Source organism: Cygnus atratus, chromosome 1, assembly GCF_013377495.2.
Source record: "Cygnus atratus isolate AKBS03 ecotype Queensland, Australia chromosome 1, CAtr_DNAZoo_HiC_assembly, whole genome shotgun sequence".
Taxonomy (NCBI): Eukaryota; Metazoa; Chordata; class Aves; order Anseriformes; family Anatidae; genus Cygnus; species Cygnus atratus.
Window position 1 is genome coordinate 119167954 of NC_066362.1, and position 12569 is coordinate 119180522.

Sequence of the window (12569 nt, forward strand, 5' to 3'; positions counted from 1 at the left end):
CAATGTGTTCCCATCATGATTCTGCTTTATTGCTATGACCTTCAGAAATGTGTTCTCTTCCCTTGTCCCCAACCTCAGAAACAAAGGCAGAAGTGGTCAAATGAATTGCAGTTAAGGGGCATGAGACAACAAACCAGAGTTAAAATATAACAGGCAGAAATGCAAGGTCAAGCAGTTGCATATTTCCTTCTGAGCAGGGATAGAAATTACTTTGGATTACTAGCATATCGATTGATATATATTACGTTATCTTGTGATATCAGCCATGGTGTGCTTAACTTGTAATGTTCATAAGACAGTGGTGACTGATAGTTTATGCCAATGTTATGATATAGTGTAAAAAAATATATATGACAACATTATACAGGGAGCTTAATAAATTTGATGATTTTTGAAAACCAGGTTTACTGGGTTTACTGCAGTTGTTTTCCACACCTGCTTTTCTATCATCGCTGCTAAACAGAGAAAGTTCCCACTGATTACCAGCAGTGAAAATCCATAAATCCATTGAAGAAATTATCACCCAGGCTTCAGGACCACTCTAAAACTGTCACAAATAAACCAAAGAACTCAGAAAATGTTTGTGTTTCATTTGATGTAATGTAGAAATTACACATAAAAATGCCATTGCGTACTGGGATTTCTGTTTATATGAAATTCCTGTATATTGCTTTCTAACACTAATCATTTGTTACAAATGCTGCTAATATTATTCATATTGACACCAACACAAAAACAGATAGATGTGGCATTAAGTTTCAGGTCTTTAATTTTAACTTGATTCTTGAGATGTGACAAGCATTAGAAACAGCTTACTGAAACAGTGTCATAGAGGTACTTTTCTGAAGCCATAGGGGAGGGGAAAGTTGATGTGGTTGAAGAAAGAATCCAAGTGAGGTTATGCAGATGGGTCACCTTGGTTAATTTTGAATCCCGTATCACATAATGCTTTTCCTACGTGCCTTAAGTGTGCACAGAAATAATAATAACAAAAAAACCCCACACCATCTCTGAAGCTGATTCACCTTGCAGCTTCAAGGAGATAATCCACACTCCCCCTTCCCCTCCCAGTACTGATCATGATAATTGTCTAAATACATAAGGATTTCCCATGCTTTATTTAGATATTTATCAATTACTGTACCTGCAGAGCACACTGAACTCAAGAAGAAACATTTTTTCTTGGTTTTGAAGCTAAATCCCATGGAAAGAATTAACAAGATTTCACAAACATAAAAAGGAAAAATCCTCCAGTCTCATAAAGACTCAAAGCTTGCTGCCTCAGAAGGCAAAAGGGCACTAAAAATGCTAGCAGAAGCTTATATCTTTCACTCCTCCACAGAATTCAATTGCTTTTGTCTCCAGTTTTCTGATTAAATGTCACTGAATGCCAGACAAAAGAAAAGGATTAACTTACCAAACATGTCGCAGCAGATGCTTGTTGTTCCATGTTAATTTTTTAATATGGAAAAAGCTCCTCAAATTAAAAAGCATCTTCCTTTCACAGTAGATTTCTCTCAGTCCTAAAAGCAAAGTTAACAGAAATGAAGTTGTGTGAAGCAGCCACTGTGCAAACGAGGATACTATGAAGAACAGACAATCTTATCTTCGATTTTTCCAGTCTGGGCCAGGCCTGGTCAGGGCTCATATTGAATCTTTTCCTTGGTTAGATAAAATTCTACAGATAAAGACTTTTCACAGGGTCCATTGCACAACTCACAGTTTGTGCTCTTCTGTCTGGGACCATCATATTACACCTTCTGTCAATAGCATATCGTAGCAATTTCATGTTTGTCAAATATCTGTGCAGGAACATGTCCTAACAGAGGAAAAAAAAAAAAAAAAGCAAAAGAAGAATTGTTATGGCACAGCAAGAACAGGGCGGCTTGGGGCTGGGGGCCAGGCCTATAGGGCTCCCGATGGGGTTTAGCAGGGCAGGGCCTGGCAGCCAAGGCCCATCCCACTGCCCCACCAGGAACAAGGTAGCTGGTGGCAAGGGGACAGCCCCAGCCCTGGCACCAGGCACCTCTGGAGTGGCCAACTCCATGGGGCTACTTGCACACAAGGTGAGCCTCCCGCATCCTGCTGAGAGGTGGCTGGTGGTGGCTGCTCATCGTGGCGCGAGTGCTGATCTCCTCTCCAGAAGGGACAAAGTGAGATCTGCATACCCAAGGGGTGGCAGGTCTGTGCCTCAGGTTAGGAGGGCATGAGCAGGCTGATAAAGAACGATTACTGAAAGCCTCTCTCCTCTTTGAGCTGGCAGGAGACTGACCCTTGACACCTCCTTTCTTGAGAGGCAGCAGCATTCAGCTTCTGAGTACATGGTCAGTAGAGGAGCAGGGTCCAAACTGCCTTTTTTGTTGTTTTGTTTTGCTACTAACAGTTCTTTTTTTTCAGAGAAAATCAGCACATACACGTACATTTGTTAAATATCGAAGATTCACACTCAAGCTGTGATGCCTGATTACAACACATTTCTCACGGTACAATCACAGCTTACCACGTTTAGTCAGTCATGACCAATGTAATTAATATAAACTAGGAGCTCTCCTGAGTTTTCAAGGATTCCATGGGGTTTACCTTCACAAAGGGGTTGCCTTTCAGACCTTAAAATTAACGTATTCCCTCAACAAAGTACAACAATACGGCAAAGTTATATTAATAATATCATGGAGTGAAAGGGACAGATTTCTTCATTGCTCCTCAAATGTGAAAATAAAAGCAATATTCATGAGCTGAATGTGTTACCACTTACTAACTAGCACCACTAAAAAGGCATCTGAGGGACTTTGCCATAAAAACCTTCAGTGCTGAATAATTTGAGGAATATTGTTAGCTATTAGGGTGTTAGGGTGTGCAGGGGGAACATCATTGCTTTAAACTCTGTCTTTGGTTTAAGACCATTTTAGCTGATGATTTTAAGCGTTAAGAACTGAGAAAGGAAAAAAAGAGAAAGCAACACATTCAATCCAATTACAGCAATTGAAATTCCAGTGGTATTCACAAGGTGCAGTCTTGAAAAAGTCACAGAAGACATATAGCTTAATAGACCAGTCAGGTTCATATTCATATTGGATGACAATATCAATATAACTCCTTTATCCTAAGCTACTTTTCTGTCTATCAATACAGATTTACACTACACTATTTTATCTACACCAGTATGTTTCAACCCATATACTCTTATTGTTGCATTTTAAATGCCAGGGCCTGGAATACAGAATTCCCAAACCAATGCCCTTGCTGTCTGCTTCAGATTACAACTGCAGTCCTTTGTGCCATGTGGTGGGCACTACAGCCAAGAAGTGTCTCATTTGTGCCCTGGAGAGGGGCTGGGTAGGTGCTTGACAGGAAGGACACTGCAGTTGCTCCCTACAAAACAGGAATACTACAGTAAAGGAATGGGCAGACCTTTTCCCACAAACCTCAGAGACAGACAGTGCAAAGGGAGAAGAGTCCGCAGCACAGCTGTTATTATCTAATTATCACTGGCTGAATGGAAGATTGAATGTCTGCTTGCGTACCCAGTCAGAAAACTTCAGAGGGACAGCTCGGTGAAGCCACACAAGCCATCAAACAGAAAAGAGTTCTTTCTTAGGACAGCAGCATCCTAGTGGTGGCAAAATAAAGATTCTGAATTATATTCTGTTTATGTTGCCGAGGGATGCCAGCTCAGGAGACTCAGCAAAGGCAGTGAGTTTATTAGGGGACAGGTTTGGCTAAGCTGGGAGCTCAAGGCAGAGTCCCCACACAGATAGATGTCTGCTTCACGAGCGAGTCGCAGGGACAGGCCACAGGAGGAAGACCAAAATGTCCCTGAAGGGAGGGTGCAAAGAGGACGGAGCCAGGCTCTTCAGTGGTGCCCAGTGCCAGGACAAGAGGCAGTGGGCACAACCGGGAGCCCAGGAGGCTCCCTCTGAGCACCGGGCAGCCCTTCTGTGCTGTGCGGGTGAGGAGCCCTGGCACAGGCTGCCCAGAGAGCGGTGGGATCTCCTCCTTGGGGATCTCCAAAAGCCGCCTGGGCACGGCCCTGGGCAGCCTGCTCTGGGTGGCCCTGCTCGGGGGGAGCGGCGGGACCGGAGCCACCTCCCCACCGCCAGCCGTCAGGGGGCGCCCCCCGTCCTCCATCCCGGCGGCAGCCCCGGGGCGGGCGGTGCGGGGCGGCGCCGCTCTCTATGTCCGTTGCCCGTGGCAGGCCCGCTGTTTACTTCCGTCCGCATGGGGCGCGGGGCCGAGCGCCGTCCGCCCGCCGCCATGGCCGAGCCCGCCGGGGAGCCCGAGCTGACGGTGCCCGGTGAGTGCCGCCGGGCGGTGGGCGGGTGGGCGGACACACAGACACAGCCGCTTCCCTTCGGCCCGCTGCCGGCAGGGGGGACCTCGCCCTCCTGCTGCTCCGGCCCCGAAATATATATATTCATATATATTCCTATTAATGTTGCTAAAAGGAAAATGAGCTGGGGAGCTCTGCTTTGGCGTTAGCGCCTAACAGATCGCAGTATGCGTGCCTCGATATACAGCTCGGCTGGCTGGCTGGGGATTAAAACCCGAAACAAAAATCACATTTTCAGATACCTGCTGTTGGCATGTCTGTGAGTGTAGGCTTATCTGCGTGAAAAAAGGCACGAAACAGAACGTTAAAGCCTTGAGTTTGTTTGCAGAAAGGTGTGTTTTCAATAAAAGTCAAGCAGCTGAAGGGGCAGTAAATACAATTCTGTAAATGGTTGATGAATGTGGTGCATAAAATCACATCTCACCAGTAATATCGGAAACTTTTATGTTAATCATTTCAAAAGGAGTGTCAGATTTACAGTTCAAGAGAGAGCTTTGGGTTTTGGAGCTGGGGTGCAGACCATTGATGCAAATGAAACATTTCAGTGTATATATTTTCAGCAAAAGCAATGGTATTATTAAATTATATATACTTCTACAGAACCAGCCTAGTGTTCCTCTGTGTGTTACCATAGCCTATCAGTTAAAAAAAAAAAAAAGTCTGCAAAGAATAGTTGTGTGTGTCCTTCCCCCCCCGCCCCCCCCCCCAAGTGTTTAAAGCGCAAGGTTTGACATCTTTAAATAGGAGGCCTAATTTTGCTTTACTGCGCTGCATGGCAGTTTGGCAAATGATTTAACTTGTAAGTTCATTTATTCCCCATAGGATGAATGTTTTCTGTGTCGAGCCAAATGCTTGACAAAATGCTTGACCAAAGGGTGAATGAATAGTTAACGTTGTGCGTTTTAAAACAATGGTGCTGGCACTTTTAAAAATGGAAAGAATTGAGCAAACCGATTACAAGGGAGGAAGAGCTGTTTGGGTTTCATTGTGGGGTGGGGTTTTTTTGGGCTTTTTTATATCGTAGTCTTATGAACAAGGACAGTTGTGGCAACCCATGTTTTGAAGGCTGAGGGTTTTGATTTTAGGGGGCCATTTTTAGAGCACATGTATCTTTTCAGATGGGTGAGGAGGAGTGGTCAGTTTGGAGCCTGTCACCTCTTTACAGTGTGTCTCTCTCTCTCTCTAATCCAATTTGGAAAACCTGTTTGAATTCAAGTATAAACGTAAGTGAGAATTCTTTGTCTCGACCTGCTTTCAGGATGAGCTTTTGATTGTACTTTTTGGGGGCAGTTTGTCAGAGTTCTTTTTTCTTTATGCATCTAGTAATTTTTCTTAGGGGGTAGTGATAAAGTACATTGTACTTTCAAATAAGTTTGTGTCTTCAGAATACAGTGTATCATCAGCAGTATCTGTTCTTCTAGGAAATTCACGGAAGCTAGGAAGTATCAGAAGGACTAAAATCTGAGCCTGAAAATCAGATAGTCTTGATGAAACAGAATGGAAAAAAAATACTTCAGCCACTATTTTATTTTTTTATTTTTTAAGGAAAAAGATGGGTAACTAAAATGTGCAATTGGATTAATAGGAAATGACTATTTTAAAATGTCTGAGGAAAAATTTATATCCACTAAAATTGACATTTTTTTTTTATGTTTTAGAATCAGGTGCTGTTTTCACGTTTGGAAAAAGCAGCTTTGCAGAAAATGTTCCTAGCAAATTCTGGTTCAAAAATGACAAGCCTGTACATATATCATGTGGAGATGAACATACTGCTATTGTTACAGGTCAGTATTGGAAGTGGTGTGTATGATAAAAGGTTATACATTTGGACAACTTGGATTCTTATTTAAATTCTGAGGTAATACTTGAAATGTGGAGAGGAGAGGGAACTGTTCACACTGGGTCTGTTGGATGCCTTTGAAGTTAACAGGAGTCAATGAAGGTTTTCACAAGACATGCCCAGGAACTGTCATGAGTGAATCTGTAATAACTGAATGTATCATGTTGGATTTAAAATAAGCATGACCTTGTTCAGCTTAAATGTTTCTTGTAAATCTGATCGTGTCCAGTAGACAGTCTTCAGTATATAGGTTTGTATTGTGAAGTAAACACGTGTGTAAGTAAACAGTATCTGTTGAACTCAGTCAACGAGTTCACTGGGAATCTGCCTGAAATGATAGATAAAATTGTATCTCTGAAAGGAGGTTCTGCATTATCAGTTAACTGTCAACTGAAAACAACCCTTGAAAGAACAAGTCAAAGAACTTTAGAAAATCCTACTAAAATCAGAAATAAATTGCAAAAGCATTCAGAGAAGCTCAGAAGCAATACGCTGAACCGTCATTATTGATGTCCCTTTTCATTTCTTTGAAATGCTGGAAGCAATACTCATCGGAGAGTTCATTCAGTTTCTTATGTGAAAGAGACTGCTCCTTTGTGATGAAAACATGTGTTAATTATGTTGACAACCACCTTCAGATAGATAATCAGACTTTTTTATCATGAAATTCCTCCTATGCATATTTTCAGGATGTTTTTTATCGAAGTACATTTATTCCTCATCAGGACCCAGTGTTGTATCTTTGTCAATGCTCATTAAATAATTTCTCAAGTTTTCTTTTTCCCCGCTATGTCCCCAAGCAAAGTTGAAAATGCTGGATTTTTTAGAATGAACAGTTTCAAGCATGGTAGAAGAAGATTATAGATTTCATGGACTGCAGAACAATTTGAAGTAAAATTATACAATGAATTTTTCAAGCCTAACTTCATAGAAGATGAATTATGCATGAATAGATTATGTTTTGAACAAAACTTCACACTTTTTTGTGATTGAACCCATTCTATTAAATTGCCTGTTGCATAAAATTAATCAGAACATAACCTAGGGCACTGTGAAATTTTCCTCTTGACTTTTTTTAGTATATCCCTTCATATGCCCACACCCAGTTTGAAATAACACTAGTATTATTCTCAGTTTCAGAGTGGTCAATTTAAATTGCCTCCTTTAACTCCCTCAGCATGTGCTTGTGCCAGCACTGTTACACTAATCAGCAACAATCCACTAATTCCAGTGTCCCTGTGATAGTGGCCACTTGAATAAAGCTTTTGAAGAAGTCAACTTGCATGGGGTTGCACGTAGCGCCATTTCTGTACATCTCTTTCCCCTCCTCCCTGATATTTTAACATATACTGCATATTTTAAAAATGGTCTCCCTAGCTGGCCTTTGCTGTGGTAGTGTGCAGATAAGTCATGTGGGGTACTTCTAGATAAGATCATCATTTTCTCAAAGCTTTTGTAGAGAGGGAACTGTAGAAACATGAATTAAAAAAAAATAAATCTTTGATATCAAAAGTTTTTTTGGGACATGATAAAGTAGAAGCAAAAGTGAGGGAAAAATAGTGACCAACACTGAACAAAGGGATTGAAACTGCAGGAGTCATACAAATGGTAAAAAAGGAAAAGAGAAAATCTTTGTCCCTCATTTTTTCTTCACACGTGCATGCACATGTGCACCACACATTTCTGCCATTAGATGGAGTTGGATGATACAGTGGAATTAAAGCCCTTGGTGAATGACATTGAACTGCAATAACACCTGGAATAAAAGAGCCACAGAAGTGCATGGTGGTAATGAATTTACTGAGAAGGATGCGGACCGTGTAGAAAAGCGGGAGTTCCTTGAAATCCATCTAAACCTGACCTGGAAGAAAGAAAAGACAAACATCGCTGAGGAAGGGAAGGTGTCTCAAGCAGGTGTGTACTGCATGCTTCATACTACTTTCAGTCTTTACTGGTCACAGTGTTTCACACTCCTTTATTTTCCACCCCCTGGAAGAGTAGAGGGAACTATGTATTTAGGGGACAGTGGGAATATGAGGTAGATTCAAATCTGATAGAAATGCATCAGATTTATATTAAAATGTGTCAACAATCAAAACTGTCACGCAAACTGACTCAAAACATGCCTTACAGCTGGTTTTGGGCAGGAAAGACAGCGACATCTAGTACTGAATGTTGGCTAAATGCAAATGAAGAAAATGTACAGGAAGTAATATTCAGCATTCAGACAAAATATTCAGAACATTTCAAATACTTCTTTCATCTAATCCAACATCAGTATTTCCATATGACTTCTGGGGAGAAAAGTGTAAAGTGAATATAAAAAAAACTATTCTTTGCTTTCTAAGTTAGGATTTTGAGTCCAAAATAAATTGCATTTACATACCATGGCTGTATGTTGGAATCTAAAGAATCAGCGATAGTTTCTTGCTGACGTTGAGTTGGCTTGTTGAGCTAGTCAGGGAAACACTTCTTCCTCTACTTTTGGAATTTGGGATTGAATTTTTGTATTTCCTTCCTCATTTTCTTTCTGCCTTAAGCACAATCTTGACTAAAATGTTCAAGCAGTTTTTTTAAGCAGTTGTCTGAACGGTTTGCTTCCGGCATCCCTTGTAATATGTTTAACAAAATTTCTTGCCCCATTCCTATATTTTTTGGCCCAAGAACAGTTCACTGACAGTTCACTCCCTGCATCTTTTGTAACTGTAGGCTTTGTGAAGGAATATATTCATCCTCTTGGGAGCTAGTATGAAGTAAGTGACATTAACCATATTTTAAGGATCTCTTCCCAGTACCTTTCTATTAATAATTTTATTTTCTACAAACCTCTTAAAGTTAACAGCTGTCTTATTGTTTATTGGCCTTAATTAGAGTATCCTAGGCAGATTGCCCACATTTGATCGAAGAGACCGATCCAGTTCACAAGGGGGAAATGGTGATGGCGGAAAACGTATCTTCTGGACTCAGAGCTCTGGAGAGAATTGAAGCCCCCGGTGCAAGAGGGTAAAAGGAAAGAAAGAAGTATGAAAAGGAAAAACAGGAGTTCAAGGAGGTTCACGCAGAAGCACAACAAGATAGTATGCATATAATTTCAAGTTAGGTAAAGCATTAAATATTCAACAGTTTACACAAAAGAGACATTGGAATCTCTCCAGGTCTTTGGACTTAAAACTCCATCTATTCTTTCTGCCTGCTGGCAGGCCATCAGAACATGACTCCTGTGTCTTTTGCACTCAGCTGTAAGGGGAAAATGAGGAAGATTACTACATGTTTGTGTTAGTTTTTTGATATGTGTAGGAGCAAGCAACATACTGTCCTGTTTGTGTTTGTATGACGCTAAATATCCTAAGCATGACTGTTCTTACTGCTCAATAAAACTTTTGAGAATATTGTGACTTGCCTAAGAAAATCAATGTCATTCCCATTTTCATGAGATGTATTTGAATTGTATACGAATTTCAAACGACGTGTTAAGAGTTTATTAACAAAATAGCACAAATAAATACAAAAAAAAAATCGTGACGCCTGGCATATGATACTCTGTCCAAAATACTCAATATAGCCTCTTAACAGAATCTCATAATGTTCAAAGTCTGTATGTACTCTCCCCATTTTATCTCTGTTCCACACTAATACCATGTAGAAAGCAAGGGGTAAAATGCCTAAAACGTAGGTGATAGGGATGGATGGATGGCTGTTAATATTATGAAGCATGTAGAGTATTTCAGCTTGTACTCCCCAGCTGCTGAATAATGCCTATAGCCAGGCTTCATGAACCAGGGCTGCACATGACAAATGGGGTTCTAAGGAATCACAATGATAGTAGCAGCCACCATATGGGAAATCTCCTGGTTAGTACCCTCTTCCTGAAGTCTCTTACAAAATCTGCTGTTTCAAAAGATGTAAACATCTTGTTGCTTTTGTTAATAGCTCGGAGTTGGTGTAACATTGGTGATGTGCCAATGCATAAATACTTTGGAGAAATAGCCTAGTCTTGCATCAGGAGGAGGGTGAAGACTGATGTTTGGTGTATGTTTTCATCACCAAAACAGTCCGAGTAGTCCCTTTCTTAATACCCTGTCGTATCCCTTCTTTTGCCCAGAATCGTAATCTTACTGTGCTGGACCAGTCTTCTGTCTGCTATTCCATATGGCATATGGCCTTGGGCTGCATGTATCTGCACCAAAATGGATACAAAAAGACAAGTGCAATCAGAGTTTTAAAGGTTTCGAAATGATCCTTACCTATTTGCCTGCTGTGAAAGTAGTTCTCACTTCAGTGGATCTGTGGTGATGACTAGAGATTACTCGGTACACAGTTACAAAAATAGGGCATTTTGCATGCAAAATTCTGTAGTGTCTCCTGGCCAGTTTTGATGCCGTGTTATGCCCATTCTAAAACCTGGTCTGGTATAGGGACCCAGAAATGTTGCTTCATTACAGGCATTTGATATGGCTTCTTTGTAGTGCCTTAGTTTTTATTCACTGTCTGAATTACATACGTCTCAGTTTTCTTATTTTCTGTTACACTAAGTCTTGGAAGCCTGAAATTATAAAAGGCTGTCACTCAGCTGGTAAAGAATATATGTATAAAAAAATCTTCTCATCTGTTAAGCTTCTTGATTTATAACGCAATGTCTGAGAACTTAAAGATTGATACAAGAAAGAGCAGATTATAGGATTAAAAGCATGACCTGCTGGAATTCTGAATAGATAAAAAAGGATGTGATTAAACTCAATTATGGTGACTTGGCATCGTGTTCCCACAAGTACTACCATCCTCACAGGCATTTAAAAAGTATAAAGTAGGGATACAAAGTAGGATGCCATTTGCTAATAAAATTTTCTCTGTCATGGTGTGTTTTGCCTTCAGTGACACACCTCTGCATGTGTTTTGGTATGGTTGCATTACCAAAATTGGGATGGTGTTATAAATGCTATTAGTAAAACTTGGTAAGCGTTGCCTTTACCTCAGAATTTTTTCCCTTTCAACTTATTGGAAAGATGTAATATTGACACACAGCCCAATATTCCATAAATTGTGAAATCTGACAATTGGATTGAGACTTTGGTTACTAGTTATGTTTCATTTTGAATATTTTTTTTAATTTGTGGTTATATTTGAGAAAATAATTGGATTTTTGTAACAGTATTCTTGTATTTTAAAAATCTCCAAATCATATATCAAAGTCTCTGTAAATCACATTCAGAACCTTCACAAGGAACCTGTGCTACTGAAGTACAAACAGCCATAATATTTTGGCATTGCGATGTGGAAATGTGTTGTGCTCATGTGATAATTGATGGCCAGGGTAACTGGGAGTTTATTTACATGACAGCTCCGTGATGGAATCTAACTTACAAAGACCTGTAGAGCTGGAGCAAAAGTAAACAATCTTGTTTTAACAGTTGTAAAAGGGATTTTTGGTTTTTGTGTTTGTGGTGTTGGGTTGTTTTTGACAAATCAGATTCTATTGTTTGCAAAGACTTATGTTGAAGGAGGGGTTTTATCTTTGGATGTGAACTTCAGAGCTTTACACAAGGTAATAGTTTAAAAAATTAAATGAAATGGGATTAATTCATTTTAAGGTATTGCTAGTAGTGAGATTCGGCAGTCTGATCTGCATGGCTGATGAAAAAAATTTTATCTGTTCATTTACCATCCTCTTAAAACAATGGACTGTTCTGAATTGCAACAGTTCACTGTTGGTAATGGTCAAATCTGCAAATTCAATGATATGTCATAACAGTTTCGGAAATAAAATTTTAGCATTATACCTGTTGAAGATTTCTAATCTAATGTTTTCATTTAGGCAAACAAAACTCCCTGACTTCATGGTGTTTTTATACATTTCTTCTTTATATACAGAGTACTTTGTTAATCCATGATGGAAGATGCAGAGAAGCAAAAAGGCTCTTGTAGTAGGCCTAATATGTCCAAAACCCATACAACTTGTGCACCTATTTGAAAATGTATCATAAACTATGTTCTATAGAAGCGCAAATTTGTAAATCATTTTAAGAGAAGAAATTTAGCAGTAAAAAAAACAAACAACCACCATTCCTCCCCAATAGAATATTGAATATTAGAATTGAATGAATATTAGAATTTTGTGTTTGTGTTAGTTATATAGCTGCATTATTCATCCCTGTCTCTGAGGTAAAAAGTGTGCGTGCTCAGATAAATGTATTGTTGTTTTACAAGTAGCCCTATAGTGACTGTGCTTCCTGTGCTTCCAGGGTCTGTCCAAGAGTACACTTTTTTTATTTTATGATGAGTGCTTTATCCGTGCTGTAGTTAAAGGAGAGGATGTCTGTTCTGCTTTTTTGTCCCGTCTTCTGGCAGGGGTTTTCTTACTGGATACGTACACAATGCAATTACTACTCTTATGTTGAAAAA

At 39.9% G+C, this 12569-nt stretch overlaps 2 protein-coding genes across 2 annotated transcripts in view; one reads left to right on the plus strand and one right to left on the minus strand.

The window, feature by feature from the left end:
• Positions 1-1494, minus strand: part of OTC (ornithine transcarbamylase) — a 29604-nt gene extending 28110 nt beyond the window's left edge. The window contains exon 1 of the mRNA XM_035542211.2: positions 1418-1494. Within this exon, the coding sequence (XP_035398104.1) occupies positions 1418-1494 (77 nt within the window). The remainder of the gene's footprint in view (positions 1-1417) is intronic.
• A 2674-nt stretch (positions 1495-4168) lies between these two features.
• The window catches only part of RPGR (retinitis pigmentosa GTPase regulator), a 45737-nt gene continuing 37336 nt past the window's right edge, over positions 4169-12569 (plus strand). The window contains exons 1-2 of the mRNA XM_050716537.1: positions 4169-4294; positions 5989-6114. Coding sequence (XP_050572494.1) covers positions 4219-4294; positions 5989-6114 — 202 coding nt within the window. The 5' untranslated portion in view covers positions 4169-4218. The remainder of the gene's footprint in view (positions 4295-5988; positions 6115-12569) is intronic.